Source organism: Lygodium microphyllum, chromosome 25 (assembly GCF_053477565.2).
Source record: "Lygodium microphyllum isolate KBCC chromosome 25, Lygodium_microphyllum_v1.1.10, whole genome shotgun sequence".
NCBI lineage: Eukaryota > Viridiplantae > Streptophyta > Polypodiopsida > Schizaeales > Lygodiaceae > Lygodium > Lygodium microphyllum.
In genome coordinates, this window is record NC_141159.1 from 91,745,027 (window position 1) to 91,770,768 (window position 25,742).

The window sequence follows — 25,742 nt, forward strand, 5'->3', positions numbered from 1 at the left end:
AAGGTGCATTGATTGTCCTTTCCTAAGGATTCTTATGTTCATTTGCCATCTATTTTGCGTCTCCTTCATAGTGATGTTTGTAGTCTTATGCTTACCAAATCCATTGGTGGATTTTTATATTTTGTCACATTCATAGATGATAAATCCCGATTTACTTGCGTGTTCTCTTGCTTCAATATTTTTATTGCTATGGTGGAAAACCAAAGCGGCTCTTGCCTTTGGACCCTTCGCACCGACAAGGGGGGTGATCCACCAGGTTTGATTGATAATGGCTTTGGAGGGGTTTTCTTTTTATAGGCCAAGTAGGTATTTAGGTTGGTCTATTTGCCTCGAGCCCCAAAATAGGGGTCCTTGATGACTCCCATACCCCACAACTTGATGTAGTGTGCCTTGAGCTGGTACTAGCTTAAGTACTCTATATAACCCAAAGGCTAGATCCACAAGGTTACCTTTTTGCCATCCGATCACATAGACCTCATGTGACATATAAGTCAGGGCCCAAGCTCACTCATGTGACGTACAAGTTAGGGCCCAAGCTCACTCATAGCGTCTCCTCATAATAGACCTCATGGCGTCTCCACAAGGTTACCTTTTTGCCATTTGATCACATAGACCTCATGCGATGTACAAGTCAGGGCCCAACCAATGTCCAAGCTCACTCATGGCGTCTCCTCATAATAGGGCCTTATAACTTTGAGCACCATGGATCATTGGTGGCACCTTATGAGGGTGGGGCATTGAGCATATCTAATGTTTTTCTTATAGTTTTCATATATTTCTCAGATTTTGGCTACATGGTATGTGTTATATTGATGTGTGGGCCCACAACACACTCAGTTTTGTAGCCATGAACATCACTTTAAAGAATATTGTGTTTATAGTACGTTGTACAATGGAGGAAACGTAAAGGGAAAGGAAATCATGAGGCCTAATTGGGTGTTGGACCGTCACTCACTCCCAATGCCACAACGCAGAATTGATCATGATGATCCCTTCAAGATAGCGATCTCTAATATATGTTAATAGCACATGCACTAAGAAGCTTAAAAAATATATGGCCCTATTTGCTTAAAGAGATGTAGCGAGTCGAATCAACATAGCACATGAGTGCTAGCATACAATCCCTTGGCCTTTAAAATTGCAACTAAGTGCCACTAGACCAAAGGGGATGGGCCATGTAGGCTCTAACCTAAGTGACTTAGATTGTTGGCCAAGCTCCCTATGCATTTCCTGTTCCTTGTTCCATGTTACTATGGCAGAAGTTGCATTGCACTTTATTCATTCTTGGATGAATATTAGTACCACTTGTATCTATCAACTTTCATGATTGGGATTGTCAGATTGAGGAGGTAAGAACAAGTGATTGTGGGTCTGACAACCCCAAGAAAGGGCTATTCACTTTTCCACATGAATATTGCACTTGAACTGTTGGTTGCCACTGGAAGGGTTGACAACAGCAAACTATGCTTTTGTCTCGACTGCTTTACAATGGCATTGGAATTTTTCAATATGGATAGAGCTGCCTTGAACAGGGCACAAAATGGTCCATCAAGGCTCAAAACTGGGAACATGGTGGTAGCCTGCTATCCCTACTGACAATGAGTCCATTGAAGCTTTGGCTAACAAAATGCGAATCTGGCTGAATGCTGTGCTGAAAGTACATGTTTGCGATGTGTTTTTATGCTGGAATGTGCATAAGATTTGTTGAGAAGGGTTGTGGGAGCTCTCACTTAACCAAACTTTATATATCTCACTCTGATTTTCTATTAAACAACTGCAAGTAGGCAAGCACTTTTTGTAGAGACTGGACACTCCTTGGAGGTCAAGGTTTGATGAGGAAATCAGGTGCAAAATATAAACTTCAACAAGTAAAAAGGGGCTGGGATGAGACACCTTCCAACTTTAGAGGCACTCTTGTGTGAAGATGAGCTCTTTGCACAAGTTGGCCTTTAGGGCATACTAACACAAAATTATGTTTTGAGGTTGATGCAAGATGTGCAGATGTCTAGTCTTCGGTTGAAACATGTGATCCTTGTTGCACCTGAGTCTTCAGCCCTTGGTGTGGAGGGTGGTCCTTCAAATCATACCTTGTTGGATATGCTAGGAGAGGAGAAGGTAGACATATTGTAATATCCTGAAGAAACAAGCCCTGTTCATGATCTCTCTGTTGGAATCTGATGACAGTCATATGAACAAATTTAGCCAGGTGGTGCATTCATGTTGTTGCTTGAACTTACGGATAGTACTTATTTGTGCGCAACGCTTACCAGACTTGAGCAAAATACTTACTGGAAGCTATCCTTCAAAACAGGCAAGAGAGGCATGTGTTTTTGAATCTCTATCTATGACTAGGCTGAAATGACCCCAGTTATGTCGAGCAATTGAGCAGACTTATGGTTATATGGTCTACGATTCATGTGTCTTTTATTCTCTTTTCATTCCTGATTTCGCAAGTTGCAGTCAGATTTATTATTTTGATGTGATGATTAAATGTAGTCACAGTGATAGTTTTGACAGCTGGATTCTTTAAATAAAAACTCTCTTTTGTTTATCCTTGGCAGGTATTTGTCCACCCTTTGGATGGTTCTCATATTATCCCCTTACAGTTGTGTGTCTATTTTCCCGATTCTTATCCATCAACATCTGCACCCATATTAGAGCTAGAAGCACCCTGGCTTCTGGAGGAGATTCGGCAGAGGCTTAGTGAAGAGTTGCACAAGAGATTCATGGAGAATCTTGGGAATGTCATTGTTTTTTCATGGGTAGAGTGGTTGAAGGTATGCAAGGTTCCAACACTTCTGATCAATTTCTCATTCCACAGTTGCAGAATGGATCTTGCTAGAATGTTACATTTTGTTCCATAAGTAATGTAACCTTATATTTGGATAATCATGTTTCAAGATGAACTTATCTTGGTGCATACCAAATATGACAGGTTCACAAGCACCCATGCCCTTAGGACTACTCCTTCATTTTTTCCTATGAAAGGAGGGAGTGAAGCCACAGTCATTCAGTTATGTACTTGGAAATTCTTGGTTTTAAGAGAGGGAGCTTGTGCAGTGTGTGAGCTGGTGCTCAACCATTTACTCTTGATTCCCCTAGAGGATTCCTATTCCCAGTTACATTGTCTCTTGCATTTTATCTAGTCTCTCTTTCATTGAGCTTGTGTATTTCATTATTCTGCTGCCTGTTTTGCTCTTCTAACATGGGTTCAGATGTTAGGGTTGCTAATAGAGATATGCTTCTGATTGATTGCTGACATCGTGTGATTTTCTACATATTTTGGCAGTGACGTGCCCTGTATTCCCTGCTTTGGTGTATTTTGACGTTGCCAGCAGGCTGGCTAGCGTTTGCCACCACATGGCATTGGTGTGTCTGCATTGATCTCTTTGCTGTTTTTGTTGGGATAAAGGGCAGTGCCCGTGTCCACCCATAAGGGCCAGGCTGTACATAGTACATATACCTATCTAAAACATTATTGAGGTGCACTCTTCAGTACCACAAATCGTGTGTGTCTATCTCTTCTTTCTCTCTCAACCTGCATCTCTACACAGAAGCTCTATTGCAGCTACCTCAACAAACTAGTATCAGAGCTTGGTTTAGGCAATTAGGAGCTTGGCATTTCTTCAGGTGTAGGAGCTTGAGGTTGAAGAAGAGTTCACTGTGAAGAGTCTGCAGGCAGGGCAGCAAGGTTTGAAGCTTCTTCTTCATTCAACCTTGTTGGCATCTATCATTGGCCACTTGGGGACCCTCCCCATCATCTCCAACACTTTGACCAGCATTCTAATCCCTTCAGGGCTGAAGGTGCCATTAGCATGGGTATGCAGATTTGTTTTTCAGCATGCTCAGGACCTACAACAGCTGCTCCTCTTCATTTGGCATCATGGTTGTGCTCCAGACTTTGCATCTAATGCTTAGCATTGAGCATTGAAGTGTAGTTTTACACTTAAGACTGATATACATTCAGCTCAGGTTTGAAATACACAGTATTCAGATCTGTAATAAACAGGGCAGCACCTGCTCTCTTGAGATTGATGCTCATTTGATGGCTATTGGATATCTTGATGCTGGATGCTTTGGGAATCATGTGGCATTGTCTTGAGGCCATTGTGAGCTAATCTTGGCAAGGATTTGGCTTAGTTTGCAGATGTGCTTGTGGCTGGAATACATAGTCCACAGTCTGCAATTTATAGGCAGCTCTCTGTCCTTTAATGACACTGGTCCTTGGACATGCATGTTAATGCGTATACATGCTCAAGTGATGTCAAGACACTGAGGAATGATATGCCTATGTATTGAAGTGCATTTGGGCTGATTTTGACTGAGATTTCACTTAGTTTTGACAGAGATTTTGTTGCTGGAATAACAGGGCTGAATGACATTTTGAATGTGTATGCATTATGTCTTGCTTCTAGACTTGGTCTCGGGCAATCTATACCATGTATTCATGCTTATGGTTGATGTTACATGCTTGGATTTGATTCCGGAATGCATTTGAGAAGTAATTAGAGCTCATTTTTTAGATCAGCTTTACTTACAGGTCTATTGCTATACATTCAGGACAATTTCCTGAATTGCAGGACAGCCACCTGTATTGTTAGGAAATTTTGGATAGTTTCTTGAATTACAGGACAACCACCTGTATTGTTAGGAATTTCAGGACTGCACTTTGTTTTTGTCAGGAAATTGGTATGTCTACTGTCATTGAATGCTTTTGAGGCATTTTGGGCAATGAATTGATGTATGTTCTTGCTGTACATACTTCGGGATATTCTTACTACTGAGTGGATTTTGAAGCTTTCATTGCTTGGCATTAGCTGTCATTTACTGTCATACAGTTATTTAGCTGTGAATCATGGCTAGCAGCAGTGACAATCATCTTATGCATATGAAGAAGCTTGAAGGAGCACACAACTTTGCAGTTTGGGAAAAGCAGTGCTATAATATCTTGTTGCAGAAGAAGCAAGCAAAGCCGATTAAAGTAAAGGGAACAAAACTAGCTGATGTAGAGCAGGATGATTGGGATGAGCTGAATGAGCTTGCATGCTCGACCATTGAGCTATCGATTTCTGATGCCTTGCTGTTTAACATTGAAGGGTTGAATTCTACTTATGACATTTGGAAGCGACTGGAAGAGTTGTATGCCCATAAGAGTGTGACAAGCAAAGTCTACTGGCTGAAGAAACTCATGGATTTACGTATGAAAGAGGGTACTGTAATGTCTATTCACCTCAGTGAGTTTAACTCCATTTTCAGCCAGCTTTTCGCTTTGAAGTTCAATATTGATGATGAGTTCAAAGCTACATTCTTGCTTTGCACTCTGCCAGAGAGCTGGGATACTTTCAGGAATTCTATGAGCAATTCCAATGCTATGCTTTTGTATGCTGATGTAGAGAGTGCTCTACTCATGGAAGAAATGAATCGGCAAAACAATGCATCTAGTAAGTCTTCCAGTGCTTTGCATACTAGAGGCAGATCACATCTGAAAGGCAAATCTGATAGCAAGGGATGCAATAAATCACATGGTAAGAATATTGAATGCCATCATTGTGGCAAGAAAGGTCACCTTAAACGTGATTGCTATAAATGAAAGAAAGAGAAAGGGAAGGGCAAGTAGACGGATGATAGTAAGGAAGAGAAGAAAGAGAGTCAGCACTACTAAGAAGTGCAATGTAAAGATCGAAGAGGTGAATGTAGTCAACCATGAGAGCGACAATGGGAATGATGTACTCTTTGTTTCTTCATGTTTCAGTGCACATGCTTTGATAGCCGATACGGATGATAACATGTACACTTGGATTTTGAATTCAGGTGCCTCTTTTCATGTTACCCCTCACCATGAATGGTTTACAGACTATACAGGAGATCGACATGGTATTGTTCATCTTGGGGATAATTATACATGTGACATTGCAGGCATTGGCAGTGTGCAACTGCAGTTTTAGCATGGATTTGTCTTCACTCTTTAGAATGTAAGGCATGTACCGCAGCTCAAGAAGAGCTTGATTGGTACTGGTCAGCTAGATGACGATGGTTTTCATATCACCTTTGGTGATGGAAAATGGAAGATTTGTAAGGGATCTAGGGTTATTGCTAGAGGTTGCAAGAGTGATACTTTGTATCCACTTCATGTATCTAGTGTGCATGACCATGTTGTCGTCATGACCGAGCAGCCAAGTGTTTCCTTGTGGCATGGCCGGTTGGGACATATGAGTCAAACAGGATTGAAAATACTTTCTCGTTTGGGTTACTTGCCTTGTCTTCGTTATGCTGATTTTGAGCAATGTGATCATTGTGTTTATGGTAAGCATGCGTAGACATCTCATAAAAAGTCTCTTTCATTGAAATCTTTGCCTCTAGAGTTAGTACATTCTGATGTATGTCAGATGCTAGGATTATCTCTAGGAGGAAAGAAATACTTTGTCACATTTGTTGATGATGCTACTCGGAAGGTATGGGTTTACCCTATTCGTAGCAAGGACGAAGTGTTTGACAAGTTTTAGAAATTCTTGGCATTGGTTGAGAATCAAACGGATAAGACACTTAAGTGTCTTTGCTCGAGGGTTGTCAGGTACGAAAGGGATATGGTACGGTACGATAAAACACGGTACTAATTGGTACCTTATGATTTTATAAGGTATGGTATGATATTAGTACGAAAAAAAAAACTTTATTATTTTGGATTATAGATAATAGAACACAAGTTTAGAGCTAAAATAGCAATGCCACTTGAGTTAATAGGATGAATACATGAGGATAAGAAGGAAAAACCTCATGTACAACATGCACAATGCTCTACTAGAAGACAGATGGGAGTGTATATGTAATACATCAAAGAACAAAGCAAAGTTTAGGGTGGATGGACAAACAGGCCCTTCATTCTTGTGTGTGTGTGTGTGTGAGAGAGAGAGAGAGAGAGAGGGGGGGGGGGAAAAAGAGAGAATCTGATCGCACGATGGCGGACCTGGCGCCCCCGTGACCTAGCGACGGGATTCTGGCCCCTGCGTTGCCATCGATCCCTGCCGTCAAACCTTGCCATCGCTGTACCACCGCCCTGTTGACTCCTGGACCTGCGCCCCCCTCTCCGCTGACGCCTGGACTTGTGCCCGTCGCCTGTTTGCTGCACCCCGCCCGCCTCATCGTCGGTCCGTTGCATGCTGTCGACGGCTGGCTCTGGGCCCGACTGAGTTCGCCAGGCAGTCGCCTCGCCCCTAGTCACCTGATGCACACCAGGTCGCCTCGACAGGCTGCGCCACCTATCCCGATAACCAGTACGCCCTCGCTGTTGTCCCGTCTGCCCTCCGTACTCCGTCTACTTCCGGTGGGCGCCTGCAAAGAGCATCTTGTGGTGACGCGCGAGCGAGAGAGAGACATAATCGGGGAGCACGCGACGGAGTCTCGACACAGAGTACAGAATTGACCTGCCCCTGTACAACAAGCGAGAGAGAGAGTGAGCATGAGTGAGAGAGCAAGAGAGTGAGAGACAGTGAGAGAGGACAGAAGCATGGCTGGTTTGGATATGGCTTTTATCGACCAAACGGTGGCAGCACTTGGTCCGGATTCTGATACAAAGGAATCGGAGGATATTTCCTTGCACAGAGGAGATGCCTCCTGGTTTTGACTTTCAGCTTGTGGGCAAACGCTCCAAGCATACTTCCGAAGAGACAATGGGTCATCAGGAACGTTCTTATACTCAGGTTGCCTCTGATTCTGTGGATTCGCAGGAGATTGACTGGGAGCATTTGCTGGAGTTTGCCAACACTCTGCTTGGCGATTATGTCCAGCATAATCATGAAGCTTTTTCTGACTCGGGAATTGAAGAGGTTCTGGAAGCCACGGTGGATCCGAAAACTGTCTTGCGCTCTTTTTCGGTGTTTTATGACCATGCGGTTATACTCTTCTTCATTGGCAGGATCAGTACTTTCCCATATTCGCCAGTGGCTGCACCATTTACTACAAGGGGAGTGTGTTGAGGAGATTTTTGTTGGGCCCCGAGGCTTCTATGAGGTGCTGCTGAAATCTAAGAAGCATCGGATTGAGCTCCTGTCCAAACTGCCATTGTTCTTTGATCGCCGTTTGGTCCATGTTGTGCCATGGCGCCCTATGGCAGACTTTCAGCGCCTGCTTCAACGTGAATGCCCGGTGTGGGTTGAGGTGGAAAATTGCCCCGGCTGTCTATTGGCCATTGTTAAAGGATGCCATGGCCGTTGTGGGAACGGTGCTGGCCCTCCGAAGCCTAAGGGCAATGAATCGAAACCGTTTGTGTATGTTATGGGACACTGCCAGGAAAAGGCCTGCGTGGCTGTGCCTTAATTGCTCTGGCATGCATCCTTTGCACTTTTGCTTGAAATGGGGCAACTTTGCAGGACACTGCTTTTTGTGTGGAAAATTGGGGTATTTTATGGCCGAATGCCCAGAGAGGCAACCGTCTTCAGATGATGCGCATGTTGTGCTGCCTATGGATGACATGGTGCTTGATGCTCCGTCACAGGAGGAAACCCAGCCACCTAATGTTTTGGATAAAGGTAAACAACAGGTTTTGGGTTTGGATTCCCGTAGCAATGACTGGCTACAGGCACGTCCCAAAAAAGGTAAAAAGTTGGATGCTAGCCTAGCGGATTCTGGGCCTAATGTGTCACAGGATTCCATGCGCACGTATATGCGCACGAAAGAAATGTTCTCTTCACAGCATGCTGTGCGTACTATGGTTCCTCCTGCTCCCCGTAATCAGTCTACGAGGAAAGTATATACAGATGGTCCAAAGGGCCTACCTGCTAAGTTGGCGTTACACCCTGGGATCGTCGTTATCCCGTTCCATCCCCAAGACAGTGGATATCCCATCTACCTCTAAAGCTGGCCGTCAGAATTCTTTTGCAATGTTAGCTGATTTTCTGGATGGTGTCCTTGATATTCTAGCAGAAAAGATTAAATCGAGGCAAGCGACGCCTCATTCCTGATTTTCTTTTTGAAGATATATGAAGATAGCCACGTGGAATGTGCGAGGCATTTGTTCTCGCCATAAGCAACATGCCATGTGGACTGTCTTGCATGAGAATCAGTGGGATGTCTTGTGTGCGGTTGAGCACAAGAGCCACGGTGGAGCAGGAAAAGTTGTGGATTGCCATGGGTTTTGCTTGTTTTATGCAGGGACACATGCTATGCATTACTCTGGTGTGCTTATGATTGTCAATGAGAAATATCAGCCTGTTCTTATTAAAAATGATGTACAGGGCCGCTTTGTGGTAATTGAAATTTTATTTGAAGGAGAGATCTTATGGTTGCTGGGCTTCTATGCTTTGAATGACCCTTTATCCCGACGGGATCTTTGGAAGACTTTGCAGAGCTCCATGTCACTTGGCAGAAGGGGTTTTTTGATGGGGGATTTCAATATGTGTGTTGACTCTTCACAGTCCACTTCAGGGCATTGGGTGATGGATGCACCGGAAAGTTGGGTGTGGAATGCCTTTGCTCTTGCGGTACTTAAGCAAGATCTATGGTCTTGGCTACATCCTTCTTCTACAGGGTTTACTTTCCATTCCGCACAGTATGCAACTACATGGTCGCGGTTGGACCGAATGCACATCAGCACATCATGCAGGATGATGATTTTCTTCCTGAGATGCTGGAAATGAAAGTCTTGCAGCAATATGCCTTGTCGGACCATTTCCCTCTCCAGCTTGAGATACTTGCACAACCCATTGCACCTTTTATGCAGTTGTTGGATAGACTCCCTTTATGTTTCAACTCGTCTTATTTGAAGCATTCAATCTTTCAGGGCTATATGTAGCAATTGATTGAGAGATTTTTATTGGACTTCACCTCTGAGGGCACGGCTTCCTTTGAACGACTGCTCTCTAATGTGCAGCGGGTTGTTCGGCGGTATGGGATCCATCATGCCTCTCTTTATCGGTGGCGTCGACATGCAGCGGAGGACTTACTGGCTTTGGTTCGTTCGCTACTGGTGGACACCCCAGATGATGAATTTCTGCTGGCATTGGCGATGCGTTTGGCTGATCTTATTAAAGAATTTCAGTTGAAATCTTATCAGTAGGCCAAACTGCACAATTTGACTGACAATTTGCAAGGTAGTGCTTGTCAGACTCATAAGTTCTTTCGCGCACTGCATGTTTCTCCTGCTCGAGAAAATATGACTAGGCTCCAGGATTCAGAAGGTCGAATGGTCATTGATCTGTAGACCATTGTCAATATGTGCAGGAATTATTTTCTAGATCTTCTTGATTCTTCTCCGTCACCTTCTGACCAGGTTACGCATGCACGCTCAGTCTTCTATGATCTGGTCCGCCATGAGGTTCCACTTGATATGCAAACTACTTTGGAGGCAGATATTTGTGAGGAGGAGGTTATGGATATTTTGTTACAGCTGCCTAAGGATAAAAGTCCCGGTTGGGATGGTCTCACCAACGAATTCTTTGAGAGCTCTGGTACCCAACTGGTGAAGCCATTGGCGGCTATGTTTCAGCAGGTTTGGGAAACAGGGTTCATGCCTTTCTCATGGAAAGAAGGCCTTATCAAACTGCTTTCAAAGGTTCCTTCGACGTCAATGTTGCAACATTGGAGACCAATTTCTTTGATGGGTTCGATATATAAAATCTTTTCCAAAGTGCTGGCGAATCGGCTCCACAAGCACCTTCCAGCTATTGTGCATCCTCTTCAATATGGTTTCATTAAGGGCCGCAACATTCTGCATAATATCTTAAATGTGCAAATGGCTATTGACTATACAAGGCACTCTAGTCAGGAAGTGGTATTGATTCAATTGGATTTGGAAAAGGCTTTTGACTATTTAGACTGGCCTTTCATTGCAGAACTTATGTCTACTATGGGTTTTGGTACTCGGATGTCCCGATTGATCTACACCATTAGTGCCGCGGCTTCTTTGCGAGTTATGCTCAATGGTGGTGTTATAGAGCCATTTGTCCTTGCACGCTCGGTGAGACAGGGTTGCCCTTTGAGTCCTCTCTTCTTTGCCCTGGCGACTCATCCGGTTCTTTCAATGTTATCTTCAATGGCAGCTTCTACTCAGCTGGCCGGCTTGTCTCTTCATTTGGGACAGCACTTCATTAGCTAATCTTTGGCTGATGATAGCTTTATGATTTTGCGTGCGGACAAGGACAACATTCGCAAGGCATTAGATGTTTGGACACTCTTTGGTTATGCTTCTGGTCTTCGTATCAATGCTTTCAAATCAGCTATTCTCAGTTGCACAGAGTCTGATTTACAGTCATTGGGCTGGCAGGGCCAGGTTGTTCCCCGTGGTTCCATTGTCAGGCAACTTGGGTACCCTTTGGGTGTTGATGTTCGGCCAAAGCAACTACTAGAGTGGGTTTCATAGAAACTGGCAGCTAAGTTTATGTATTGGAAGTCGCAAACGTGGCCCTTCCATGTTCGCCTCAAAGTGGCTCAGACAATTATGCTGGCAATGCTCACATATTTCTTGCCATTGCTGTCGTGGACGCCTACTACTTTGAAGTTTCTCACTTGCCCCATTCGTTTCATGTTATGGATGAAGGATTCATTGCATGCAGGTATTTCATGGATTTCGTGGTCACATACATGTACCCCCAAACGCTTGGGTGGTGGAGCGATTTTGGATGCAGAAACTCATATGCTGGCACTTCGTTGGTCTCTTTTTCGTGCCATGTGTGTGGATCATCACCCGTGGGCCATTATAGCCCGTTATTTTCTTGAGGACAGCGGGCTTCGGCATGGTAATACACAACTTCGGAGCTCCTGGTGGCATGTCCTTAATGTAGACTCTCGGTTTTCCAGTCCGTCCTCATCCCTGTTACTTCATTTGGTCGGCTCCTGGAAAGTGGTGCTCCAAAAGGCGCGTTGGCATCCAGTGGAGGACCGCTTGCATACTAACTCTTTTCAACTGGAATTGTTGGCAGTCTCCAGATTACTTTCATGGGAAGACAAACATGAGCTTAGACCAAAATTTAACCGCATGGCCCGTTTGGGTGTGACTTCAGTTGCGGATGCCACCCTTGCCAGTCATAATGTCTTCATATTGTTTCGTACTACCAGGGGACTTTTCAGAATCCCGCGTGGATACCGTGATTTATGGGAATAGCTTTTGTTAGTGCTTCAGAGCAAGCAACCCTTTCCTGCCCTTGCTGTGGATTGTCCTTGGCAGGACTGGGACCTTGCAGGTCGGTTGAGTTTGGAAAAGGCCTCAGCTAATCAGGTGTACCATCTTCTGATTAAAGATCATCAATGGCTGGTTGTTAAAGCTAATACTGTATGGGGATTGCGGAAATCTTAGTCATGGTGGAAGGCAACTGTGATGGAGGGATGGTTGAATAAGACACATTTCAAATGCAAGGTCTTTCTTTGGAGGGTGATGATTGGTGGTCTTCCTCTTGCCTCGGCCGCCCTTTCCAAGCATCGAATCTCGAACGGCAATTGTTTCTTCTGCACCACTATTGTGGAATCGGCCCGTCATCGATTTATTTCTTGCCCGCTCGCTAAGAATATCTGGTCGCCCTTGTCACAGGTTTGGCGAGCTGTGGTGGGCTTCTCACTAACCCCTTTCGATAGGGTTTTTGTGCGCCCAAAATACCCCACACCGCCACAGTTGCATATGAAGATCTTATTCCACTTTTTTAGATACTGGGGATGCTGGCACAATTGGACCACTCAGAATGCCTTTCTTTTTGATTCGGCCTCTAATGTACCGGGACACATTGCCAGGCTTAAAGGTCTCTTGCATTGGCAGATAGATCTCATTTGGCACTCGGACTTGCTCCCTCGGGAGGACTTACTTCCTTGGCATATGGCAATTTCCTCTGCGTCTTTGCCATGACTTGTGTAACTCTTTTGTGGCTTCGTACTGGAATTTTACACACGTTGGCTTAGAGCCCTCGTGTATCTTGTAATCATGTAAACTTGTACCTTTTTTTTCGTAATTAATACAATTACCTTTTATGAAAAAAAAAAGAGAGAGAGGGGGGGAAAGGGATGCTCTTGGAATTGTATACTTATCTTGGAAGTTGGGGGAGAGAGAGAGAGAGAGAGAGAGAGAGAGAGAGAGAGAGAGTGTGTGTGTATGTGTATGTGAGAGAGACTTGGAATTATGATAATAAACATAAGGCTTAGGAGTTGGAAGATATTGTATGGTTTAGTCTTCAGAGGCCAAAAATAGCTTGTTTTTTGGTACGAAATGGTACGGATACGTATGGTACGGTATGAATCATACAGAAAGAACTAGTCCGTACGTAGTGCGAATGCAACTATGCTTCGCAGAGCGACAACGGTGGGGAGTATGTGTCCAAAGCCTTTGAGACATTTTTTGACAACAAGGGGATAAAGAGGGAGCTCACTGCCCCTCATAATCCATCCCAAAATGAAGTTGCAGATTGCATGAATTGGACCATACAGGATACTGTCTCATGGTGCATTACCCCATGGCTTTTGGGTAGAGGTTGTTATGATAGCCGTTTATCTGATTAACAGGTCACCGAACAGGTCTTTGGGGGGAGAGTCCCTCATGAAGAGTGGTCGGGCAAGCCACCTTCTTATACTCATTTGCGAGTGTTTGGCTACGAGGCTTTTGTGCACATACGGAAAGAAGAACGCAACAAACTGGAACCAAAGTCCTGTAAATGCATATTCCTAGGATACGGTGACAAGGGTGAGATGGGGTATAGACTGGCAATTTAATGTATGCTATGGTTGCTACACGTCTTGACATTACTTTTGTAGTGGGAGTGGTTAGTAGGTACATGGCAAACCCTGGCAAGAAGCATTGGGAAGTAGTGAAAGGTATTATGAGATACCTCAAGGGCACAAAGGATTGGTGTATCTGCTTTTGTAAGCATAAGGCATCTGCCATTGGCTTTACGGATGCGGACTATGCTGGACATGTGGACTGTAGGAAGTCCACTTTAGGATATGTGTTTACCTTCACAGGAGGATCTGTTTCTTGGATATCCAGGCTGCAGAAGTGTATTGCACTGTCTACTACGGAGGTAGAGCGTGTGGCTGCCATTGAGGCATGCAAAGAGGCCTTATGGTTGTCACGTTTGGTTGCTGAGCTGGGGATTACTGAGGTTCTTGTCCTCCACTGTGATAGTCAGAGTGCTATCATGTTAGCACGGAACCTTGTCTTTCATGCAAAGACAAAACACATACAGGTGAAGTATCATTTCATCAGAGAGGTGCTTGACAACAAGAGCATTGAGCTGGTCAAGGTGAACACTGATGATAACCTTGTAGACCTTCTCACGAAGGGTCTCCCAGTAGAGAGGTTTGCCCATTGCTGGCAAAAGATGGGTATTGGATAGGTATAGTCTCTTCAGCTTTGTAGGTACTTAGACTTAGCTGATTCTTTTCCTCTACCTTGTCTTTCATGCAAAGACAAAACACATACAGGTGAAGTATCATTTCATCAGAGAGGTGCTTGACAACAAGAGCATTGAGCTGGTCAAGGTGCACACTGATGATAACCTTGCAGACCTTCTCACGAAGGGTCTCCCAGTAGAGAGGTTTGCCCATTGCTGGCAAAAGATGGGTATTGGATAGGTATAGTCTCTTCAGCTTTGTAGGTACTTAGACTTAGCTGATTCTTTTCCTCTACCTTTGGGCACATTGCCTTTAGGGGGGAGGTTGTTGGGATAAAGGGCAATGCCCGTGTCCACCCGTAAGGGCCAGGCTGTACATAGTACATATACCTATCTAAAACATTATTGAGGTACACTCTTCAATACTACAAATCGTGCGTCTCTATCTTTTCTCTCTCTCTCAACCTGCATCTCTACACAGAAGCTCCATTGCAGCTACCTCAACAGTTTTGTCATTCTAGAAAAACCTGATGGCTGGTGTGTAGTGTGTCTTTGGGACATTGACATTGTGTCATGTGTTTGATCCCTAGATGCTTTTGGTGACTACAGCCAACTGCAGTTGTCTGTGTTGATGCTGCTACTGTGATGCCTTCTCCCTGATTGTTGTTGAAACTGGTGTTGCTGTGATCTTGTTATGCTGCTACTGCATTTGCGGACTGCTGTTGCTGTGATGTCAATGCTGACTGGAATTTAGTTCTGAGCACTGATTGCTGTTGATGTCATTTTCCTGTCTCTTGTGGTTGTCCAATGTGGCAGTATTGATGTGCTATTTTGCTGATGCCCATGCCTTGATGATTGAGAGTCTGTGCTGTTGCTGTTTCGCTTTTGTTTTCACACATATTACCAACTTTGGCCTTGTATTAGCGTTCATATGAAATACTTGTGAGGATATTATCCATGTATTACATGCTCTACGCTTGAGTTTTTTTTACAGGTAATCACATTGCTACTGTCTCTCTAGTTCCAACCACGGTAACATACATGTAATTTTCATTTCTCATTTCACTACAATATGATCCACAAGTGCCCTTGTAATTGAGAGATTATTTATTCCAACATATTTTATGGAGTTGTGGTTGAGTCCTTTGGTGCTCACTAGTGCTTTTGAAGGAGGGTGTTGGAGTTCAACATGCACAGGAGTCTTTCTTCCATCGCGATGCAGTGAAGCAGTGGTCACACTCATGAAGGAGAAGAGAAGGAATGGTGTGGCCTAGTGTCGCATTTGAAGAGATGAAAGATGTGAAAGACATGCTGCTTTTTCATGTAGTGGATATTGTGGTCGTGCTTGGTGGAGCACGAGATTGCATTCAAGTCTACAGAATCTTGTTCTCTTTGGGGCATATTGATGAGTGGAGTGAATAGTTCTTCTTGGCTATAGTGAAGTTGCATGCCTTTACAAGCTCCTAGCCTGCTCTAGTGGAGGTATCTTGGTGTCACAACGAGCTGTTCACAATCACTAGGATTGAATTGTATCCTCCTTAGACACAGGTTAATCCAACTACAAAATTCATGCTGATAATAGAGCTTGTGTGGATATAGGAGGTGCAAAGTTGCTAGCTTGACTATTTTTCTTTTAGAGAGGGATTATGGCTCTTGAGCTAAAATAGGCTTTACAACTGATTAGCATTTTCAAACAGTCTCAAAAACATGCTTAATTAATGAAAACACAAATTTGGTGCATGGTTCAAGAGAGTTTCAGTGGTTCCCCAAAGCCCTAATTTTTTGGGGTACCCTTCAATATCTATAAATAGATAGTTTGTCCACCATTCAGCCTTATCCTTTGGTGTAGGTTTCTCACTCTATCATTTAGATTTTAGCCATCAGCCACCTACCATCTGTTGTCTAGTTATCACCGACTACAGCCCATCACTATCCAACCCTAGGCGTCATGTTTTCAACCATTGCGTTGCTGTTTGGAGGTCTCCATTTGTGGCATCATCATGCACGTGATCAGCTTGCGTTTTCAGCATTTGGTACCAAGCGGCAGGCTGCTGCCATCTCTCATACCAAGCTACTGTTGCAGTACTTGTGCTTTGCTGTCCAACAGGCCGTATACATCAATAAACACCTCTCCTATTGTCGCCTTAGTTTCCTGACACTTCGGTTATCAGCGTTTGGTGTTTTCTGTACTCCAACACTCCAACTAGTGGTCACAACACTTGGGATCAGTCTCTAGTGGACGTTACTCTCCGACACTACCTTGTTGTGCCCTTGGGCATTCCGTACACTATTACATTCATTTACAACATTCATCCATTTCAGAGTTTCTTCTCTCTGTGTTTGAGTTTTGAGACTTTGCATTTTGCATTTAGGGTTTGAGTTTTGCTTGTCTCTGTTTAAGTCTTTGTGTTTCAATCTTGGTCGTACATACTATGTTTCCTCAGTGCAAACCCTAGCATATCTTCACATGGTATTAGAGTTGATGCTCTTCTAAAGAGTATCCTATGGGATTGTGGAGCCTAGTCTTTATGTGAGACTCACACACGACCCGATTTTGACACATATATCTTAGGCATCTTCTTCTTCAGATCCTATGATGCCCTGTTAGTCTTCTCCATCATTGGCGGCTCTGAGAAGGAATTATGGTGTCGAGGAGGAGGTAGACAAACCTTTACCTTTACCATCTTCTTTTTCTCGATTTGGTCATTGTACAAATGAAGAGTTTGAGGAGAACTTGCACATCATGTGTAGTTCGGTTTATACTCCTCCAATGAGTACTACTACTTTGTCTAGACCAATTGGTGAGATTGGCCATCTCTTTGATCTTGAAGGAACCACAACATTTGGCATTTTTCGATCCATCTCCTTTATCTCAGCCAGGCCTTATGTTAGGTTCCTATACCCCTTTTGAGTCATATGAGCCAAAACCCTCTCTTGTTTCTCCTTTTGGTGTGCAGGAGCCGGATGGTTTTCAATATGTTAACTTTAATAGAGGAGGCTCTCGAAGTAGATAGTCTTCATCGGGTATGTCTATACTATCTACTTCATTTGAGCAAGTAAGCCACACTTTTGGACTTGGTCCCATGCCACCACTATCTTCTCCACATTCTAATCTACTCACATCTTCATTTCAAAATCTTGGATTACATTTCACTATCACTTAAAGCATATTGGGGGTGGATCTTCCATCTCCGCTCCCAACATCTTCTCATTCTCCATTCCACCATCTACCTATCCTTCATTCACTCCATCTCTTGGTATGCCGTTAGGGGGAATGCCACCCTTTAACTTTGTACCTACCACCTATCCCCACTTTACCCCATCCTTTCACTGTGGGATGGTTGTGATAGATATTCCCCTCACTATCCTCAGACATTCACAAATCCCTACACGACCTTTGAGACGCAAGGATATCCATCCTTTGCTTATGGACTCTCGTCACACATCCCTTGAGTCACTCCTATGCAAGGATTTCCATCCATTGCTGGCCGTGTTCCTATCCCTCTACCTTGGGCTCCGTACGCAGTTACCATACCCATATCCAATTCGCCCTTACTCACATTTGGATCTGTTATGTACACTTTTCGTATGCATGGTGGTCACTCTGGGATTACTTCCTAAGTGTTCTCCACTCCATCTCCTTATCCTCCCTATCCACCCTATCCCCATTAGACATCTTTTCCATCTCTTAGCACTACCACTCCTATTGCACGCAGCACCTGCCAAGAATGCCTTCATGGATAAGACTTGTTTTAATGTGTCAAATTTCACCACTTGATCGAACCCTACCTCCATTAGACACCTTTTCCATCTCTTAGCACTACCACTCCTATTGCATCGGCCAAGAATGCCTTCATGGATAAGACTTGTTTAATGGATCAAATTTCACCACTTGATTGAACTTCATGTAACAAGTGCTCGAATCTTAGGGACTTTGGGACCTCATCGTTGATACCACTCTCGATTGGCTCACCTTGATCACACTCATCAATGGAGAGCATACATTGCCACAACGAATGTTGAGTTGATGTAGGGGTTTTTTCTTGAGTTTGACTCTCAATTACAATATTTTTCCCTTGTATGTGAGCGTTGAGTCATCTCATTGATTGCTATGCGGCTTGAGATCACACTTGATATATCAATCTCAATTTTGAGCTTTAGGAGTTTTCCATTAAGCAAGGGGATGATTTGAAAGTCAAGTTGACCGAATATTGGCAGTTTCTTGCCGAGTTTACTACTATTAGCTCCCCAAAGTTAGGCGAAGATCAAGTCATGTTCTTCTTGAATAAGTTGCCCGACAAATGCTTCCATTTTATCTAGCACATTATCTCACTACCTAGATTACCAACCTTCTATGATTTCGAGTGTGAACTCTTGTATTACACGAGGTTGCATGATCAAGTCCACAAGAAGTGTACATTGCCACAACGAATGTTGAGTTAATGTAGGGGTTTTTTCTTGAGTTTGACTCTCAATTACAATATTTTTCCCTTGCATGTGAGCGTTGAGTCATCTCATTGATTGCTATGCGGCTTGAGATCACACTTGATATATCAATCTCAATTTTGAGCTTTAGGAGTTTTCCATTAAGCAAGGGGATGATTTGAAAGTCAAGTTGACCGAATATTGGCAGTTTCTTGCCGAGTTTGCTACTATTAGCTCCCCAAAGTTAGGCGAAGATCAAGTCATGTTCTTCTTGAATAAGTTGCCCGACAAATGCTTCCATTTTATCTAGCACATTATCTCACTACCTAGATTACCAACCTTCTATGATTTCGAGTGTCAACTCTTGTATTACACGAGGTTGCATGATCAAGTCCACAAGAAGTGTTTCACACATCCATTCAAAGGGGCGGGGTTGGTTGTCTCTTTTTCGGGAGTGAAAACTACCAGTGGTTATTTAGCTAAAAATGCATTAGCTTTACCTTGCTTAATTAATGAAAAAACCTTGTTTATTTAAAAGAAACGCGATCCTAGAGAGTTTTTGTGTCCCATAAGCACAAACCCACTTGGGAGAGCCCAAACTTTCTATAAATACATATGTTGCTCTCCATTCAGCCCTCAATCTCGTTTTTGCAGATTACAGGTATTTCAGCTTACTGCCTACGCGCTGTTTGTGGAGGACATCTCAGCCAAAGCTGTCCATTGTTGTCTACATCAGTTGGCGCCTGATTTTCAGCTCTCTTCTCGCAGTTTGGAGCTGATCCCAGCTAGCAGGCGATTGTTGTTCCTGCACAGACCTGCTATCGTACTACTTGCTACGTCATCTGCAGCCTGCGTTTGGCAGTTTTCTCTCTCCTTCAGTTGTCGCCCAGCTTTTGTAGGCTGTCACTAGGCTGTCCAGCTTGGGTTTGGCAGTTTTCTCTCTCTTGCAGGCCGTCCTTGCGTTTTTAGTATTTCTCTCTCCTATAAGCTCTCTTGCTTGCATTTTTAGTCTCTCTCTCCTGCAGCTTGCATTTTTAGTCTTTCTCTCTCCTCAGTTGTCTGGATCAGGTCTAGCTTCTCACTGTTGCGTTTCTTGATGTTCGACGTCCGGAGGCTAGCCGCCTTGCTGCAAATCGGGATCCGTTCGGAGTACGATACATTCTTCAGCTCATTACCCTTGCCTTGATCCTTGAGATACAAGAGTTCAAGGTTTAGTATCCATTCACCGTATAGTGTGTTTGTTGCATGAGCATTGTATATTCAGTAGTTATATCACTTTAGTTATTTTTTGTGTTCATTGTCTCTGAGTTACCCTAAACGTAACTGTGTTGTTTTATGAGTCTGTGCTTTGTCATATAATTGTTATTTGTGTTTCTGTGTCAGAGTATTTCTTTACATGGTATGAGAGCTTGATACTCTTTGAGAAACCTAGGCCTTTGATCTGAAAGCTCTCCTCAAGAAGTAAATACAATAGTAGGTTCAAATGACTTCGAATACATCAACATCAATTTAGTCTCGAGAATAACCTATATGCCGAGAACCGGGTGAGAGTAGGTAAAACAACTTGCTCCACAAAGTTTTGACATGGTGGAAGACACTTCTGACAACACGGAAGAAAGGCTATACAAGGTTTCCATTAAAGAACATCGTGTGATCATGGACTTTAGATGAAAGAAGATTGAGAAGCTCGATCGAAGGATTGCCCTTCAGGAGAAGCTACTCAATGAAGGTATGCATGAATTTCTCTCTTCAGATGTTGCGCATAAATATGATGATATTGCAGGGCTGTCGATACCTCCCTCAGGGATGGGCCCTCCTGTTGGAGAAAGAGATTTGGAGTATGTTTCATTCTTTCATCCTCTTCTGTCCACTCCGATGCAAGGTACTTTAGATTTATCTTTTGTTCCTTCGTCTTTTACCTCTTCTGCTTTGCAATATGCTTGTAGAAATCATGAAGAAGATAGAGTACAATCTGTTGACTACGGAAAAGGTTCTCTTGAGGATAAATTCTTGTATGTTAACACACGTCGTGGGGATTTTAAGAAAAACCCAGGTACCTCTTCTTCTACCCTTCCTTCTTTTTAGTTTATTTCTCAAAATTAGAATGAATTTGGTGTTTCTATTTCTACATTGCATGGTGCATCACGATCATTATCATCATTCAATTTTCAATTATTAAATGGTAAAAATGAACGAAAGGCATTTGCACCTTTCACACCATAAATTCAAAACGTACCCATCCCACCACATTCTTCTGTTGCTTTTCCACTTTCTTTCACACCATTTACATTCCCTATCAAACACCTCATGTTGCACATCAGACTGCACCGGGGGTTTATGAAAATATATGCACTGCCTTTAAGATCTCATCCTTTTCTCCATCGGGTGGTGTTCCACTTACTTCTCACACACTTTTGGAATCATTGCAACCTGGGTATCCCCTCGAGTCTCTCCGGAGTGTGGATTAGTTGGTACCACAGCTTGCTTATATAGCATTACCTAGTGGACCTCCTGGTCATTCTGATGTGCCCTAGCCAAAATCTTTGGACAGGGCTTTCATGTCCTAGTGCCTTCATCTCCATCGGCACCTTATAAAACCATTCGTGTTTGAGTGCCTTCGCATCAATCGGCACTCATTGGATATTCCCAACCTATTTTTGCCTACCCACCTTTTTTCCCTCGTTCTTCCTGTCAGACACACCCTCCACCACCATCTTACCCTCCACCTCCATCTTATGCCACTTTCTCGACACCTCATGGTTCCACCTCATCTTCTACCAAGCATGTTTTCAATGATAAGACTTATTTTAACGGGTCAAACTTTACCACTTGGTCGAACTTGATGAGACATGTCCTTGACTCCCAAAACCTATGGGATCTTGTGTAGGGGTTGGAACCCCAACTCGATCTCACACTGGTTCCATATGAGGTTGTCCACTCATGGAAGGCTAGGAATGCCTCCGCTATAGTTGAGCTAATGCAGGGCTTATTGCCTGAGTTTCATTCTCAGCTTCAGCATTTTGAGTTAGCGTCAGAGCGATGGGCACACTTGACTGACCGCTATGCGGCTCGGGATAGGACCCGTCGAATAAATCTTGACCATGAGCTCTTACTCTTCAAAATCACAGAACGGGATGACTTGAAAGTCAAGTTGATTGAGTATTGGTGACTTCTTGTCGAATTCTCTACTAGGGGGACTCCCAAGTTCTCTCTGACGATCAAGTCATATTGATTCTGAACAAATTTTCCAGGAAATACTTCAATTTTGTGGAAGGTATAGTTTCAAAGCCTACCATGTCTACTTTCTATGAATTTGAGTGTCAGCTGTTGCGTTATGCATAGTTGTTCGATCAATTTCATATAACCTCTTTCTTAGAGGGGGCTTTTGTTGCTCATTCTTAGAAGGGGCAACAAGGAAAGGGCAAACTAAATCAAACCTTCACTTAAAATAAAAAACAAAATCAATTCAGGGAATCACAAGGAAACTACTAGTCACAACTCAAATAAGGGTGGTAGAATGTACCTAAAAAGAATAGGTATTGTCAACATTGTCAAAAGAATGGTCATTTTGACGACGACCAGTGTCGTTCAAAGGCTAGATGTACAACATCCAAATCCAAGTCTCAAATCCCCACCCCTTAATCTAGCAACCCCCAGCAAGGGAGGTAGGGTGATGGCAAGGGGCAGTTTAAAGGTCAAACTCATACTGCCACCGCTTAGCCTGTTAGAAGTAGAGTCATCCCCTAGACAGGCAGCCAGACATGTTAGCAGAGTACGGGAGTGCCACGTTAGCAGAGTACGGTGGAGGATACGTCAGCAGACACCATGTCAGCTGTGCAGTCGAACACATTTTCTGTCTGCAGTTGGCTAGTTTTCTGCTGTCGGCATCCGACCTGGTACTGTTATTTATTATTTTTTGGCTATTGATAGAGGGTTTGTGGCACACTCCAGCATTTATTCAGGAACTGATCTTGAGATCTGTTAGCTGAGACAGACTGTGCTTGGGTTGACGGAGATTGAGGTCATCAAGTCGGAGACTCATGCATATATTTTCTTTGTCCCCGTGTATATTTTTGCACTCTTATATAGCATACTACACTGCAGATTTTCTGCGTTACACTGGCTCCTTTTCTCTCTCTCAGTCTTTGTCCTATGCTTCTGCATCGCTGCATTTTGACATGGTATCAGAGTGGTGAAGACGGACTGACTGAGGTTGAACCTATCTAAAGAGGAGATTTCAGCGCAACAGAAGGCTGCGTTTCCAAGATTCGAGGGCAAGCAGGAGGGCTGCGCATTGGATCAAGGTTGAAGTGAGCATGGGCATGCGGGAAAGGAGTCTAATTTGGTGAATTTGTTGTTCGAAGGGGAGGAAGGCTGCGTTTTTAGGTCTTCCATTGCAGATTTTACCTTTTCATTGCCTTGGGTGCGTGAAGAAGGTTTGGGCAGTGAAGGAACCAGCCCTAACACGCTGCATTTACACAGTTAGAGGGGGCTGATTTGCGTTTGTGCAGGCATTGTAGGTGAACATGTCTACAAAGGCTGATTTGGAGTTCTAGGCGATCATGGACAAGAAGGTGCGTGTCCTACTGACTCTTTCATCGGATCAGAAGCTTGATGGTGACAATTACCACATTTGGCAGGTGATGATGTTGGCCATTCTTGAGTCTTATGATGTGGAGGAGCTTGTGTTGGAGAAGATCAACCGATCCTCGATGCTAGATGAGTCCAAACTCTCTTCTAGTGCTTGTGCGGAGTTGACCAAGGCCCAGTCTCATTGGGACAAACTGAATGCAGGATTCGTTCTTTTCTTTTTTTGTCTTGCACCATAGCAGTGATAGCTCACGTCGAGCACTTAACGGTAGCTTGAGAGATATGGTTGTAGCTCGACTAGATGTACAACCGGATGACCCTGATGAAGAGGGTTTCTTTGGAGGTGTAGATGCGGACCTTGTCCGTGAATTAGTCTTTTTCGCTTCGGGAATACATCAACAAGCTTAGGCAGCTTTAGATGCAAGTTCAAACCGCGGGGAAGCCTATTTCCTTCGAAGACATGGCGATCACTTTACTGTCCCAGTTGCCGCCATGATTCGGTATCTTTTATTCCGCTCTTATTGCATTAGGGCGGGAGTTGACTCTTCGGTGAGAAGAGTTGGTTCATATGGTCTTGGACCAAGAGGAACAATTGAAGGGACAAAATGCTTCCAAATCGGAGGCTTTGATTGGTCAAGCCTCTTAGAAGGGGAAGGACCAAAAGAAGAAAAAGGAGGACAACAAATCCAAGAAGGACAAGGTGAAGGAATCGACTTGCCGTATTTATGGTAAAACCGGTCATTGAAAGAAGGATTTCTTTGACAAAGAGAAGAATGACACCAAGAAGAAGGACACGAAGGATTCTGGAGCAGTGGCTGCTGCCTCATGAGTTGCTTTTTTACATTTAGCAGTCATTGAGAACTCTACACCAAAGATTTCTGATGTTGCGACGAACAGCTCCCTAGGCTCGAGAGTGGATTGTGGACAGTGGTGCCTCACGGCATGACTCCTTCCGTTGGTGTTACCCTTTTGCGACCTTCGTATGGGCAGATTCTCATTGGAGACAGCTCTTCGGTGTCTATTGCTACGCGGGGTGAGATGCAGCTTATTCCAGATAGACGTGGTGGTACCCACACTTTCGAGGTGTTGCATGTGCCAGGCTTGGGATATCACTTACTTTCGGTTCATAAGATTTGTGCTCTTGGCCTCTTGGTGGAGTTTGATAGTGATACTATTCGAGTCCTTGATCATGGATCAAGGAAGGTTCTCTCTGCAGGGTATGAGGAGGATGGCATCTACAAATTAAAGTCCTCTATAGCTCTTACCTCTCAGACACAGTCCGAGCCATGGCATGCTCGGTTTGGCCACCTGAACGTATCTTCGGAAGGTGTTGTGAGGATCGTTTCACGTTTGTCCGATATAGTGGTGAGCCATCAGCTATGTGTCTCTTGCCTTCGTGGAAAATTGCATCGGGATGCGATTTCCGACAAAGCTTCGAGGCAGTCTACTACACCCATGGAGCTTGTATCTACGGATCTTTGTGGGCCGATGAGGACCGAGTCCCTGAAGGGGAGCTTGTACTTCATGTTGATCGTAGATGACTACAATAGGATGACTTGGGCCTATTTCTTGACTTTGAAGTCAAAAGACTTTCTTCCACTTCAAGGATTGGCTTCTCTTTGAGAAGAACCGATCTAGCCGGTGATTGAAGACCTTGCATTCAGACAAGGGTGGTGAATTTATGTCTAATGAGTTTGCTCGTTTTTGTGTAGATAGGGGCATTCACCAGGAGTTTGGTGTTAACGGCATTTTGGAGCGGAAGAACGAAGTGTGATCGAGATGGCGCGCACCATGATGGAGCACCGACAGACATCTCAGTTTCTGTGGGCCGAGGCCATGGCTACCGTAGCTCACATCCTCAATCGATCTCCTACTTCGGCTCTTGACAGGATGACTCCTTTTGAGGCTTACTTTGGGACTAAGCTTGATGTCTCTTATTTCAGGATCTTTGGGTGTGATGCCTATGTGTACATCCCGAAGACTTAGCGTGACAAGTTCGAGGCGGCTTCCCGACCACAGGTTCTTGTTGGCTATAGCTCCCAGTCCCAAGGTTATCATCTGTTTGATCCTGTCAAGGGGGATGTCCAAACGAGCCGAGATGTGTGGTTCGTGGAAGTTCCGGCCACAGAGGGGGGTGAGGAGCACTTCATCCTTGGAGATCCAGGGGAGAGTTGGGCTCTCGAGACAATTCCTATGTAGCCAGAGCCTCTTCATGGAGATTCTTCTTTTGATTTAGAGTCTTTCCTTCCACTGGCGACCCTCGAGGAGCTTTCACCGGTGGATGTACTTGAGTCTTCAGTAGATGGAGAGTGATGTCCTCCTCCTCGTTGGGCCTGTGACACACTTCGAGATTCAGGGGTCGAGGGGATTCCTGAGGAGTGGGAATTGTAGGATGGACTGTGGAGGTCACGGAGGAATCAAGCC

General features: G+C 44.1%; 1 protein-coding gene across 2 annotated transcripts in view; it reads left to right on the top strand.

The window, feature by feature from the left end:
* The window catches only part of LOC148014499 (uncharacterized), a 144,706-nt gene that overhangs the window by 40,412 nt on the left and 78,552 nt on the right, over positions 1-25,742 (top strand). For both annotated transcript variants that reach the window (XM_087666270.1, XM_087666269.1), the window contains exon 3: positions 2,562-2,777. In XM_087666270.1, the coding sequence (XP_087522396.1) occupies positions 2,562-2,777 (216 nt within the window). The remainder of the gene's footprint in view (positions 1-2,561; positions 2,778-25,742) is intronic.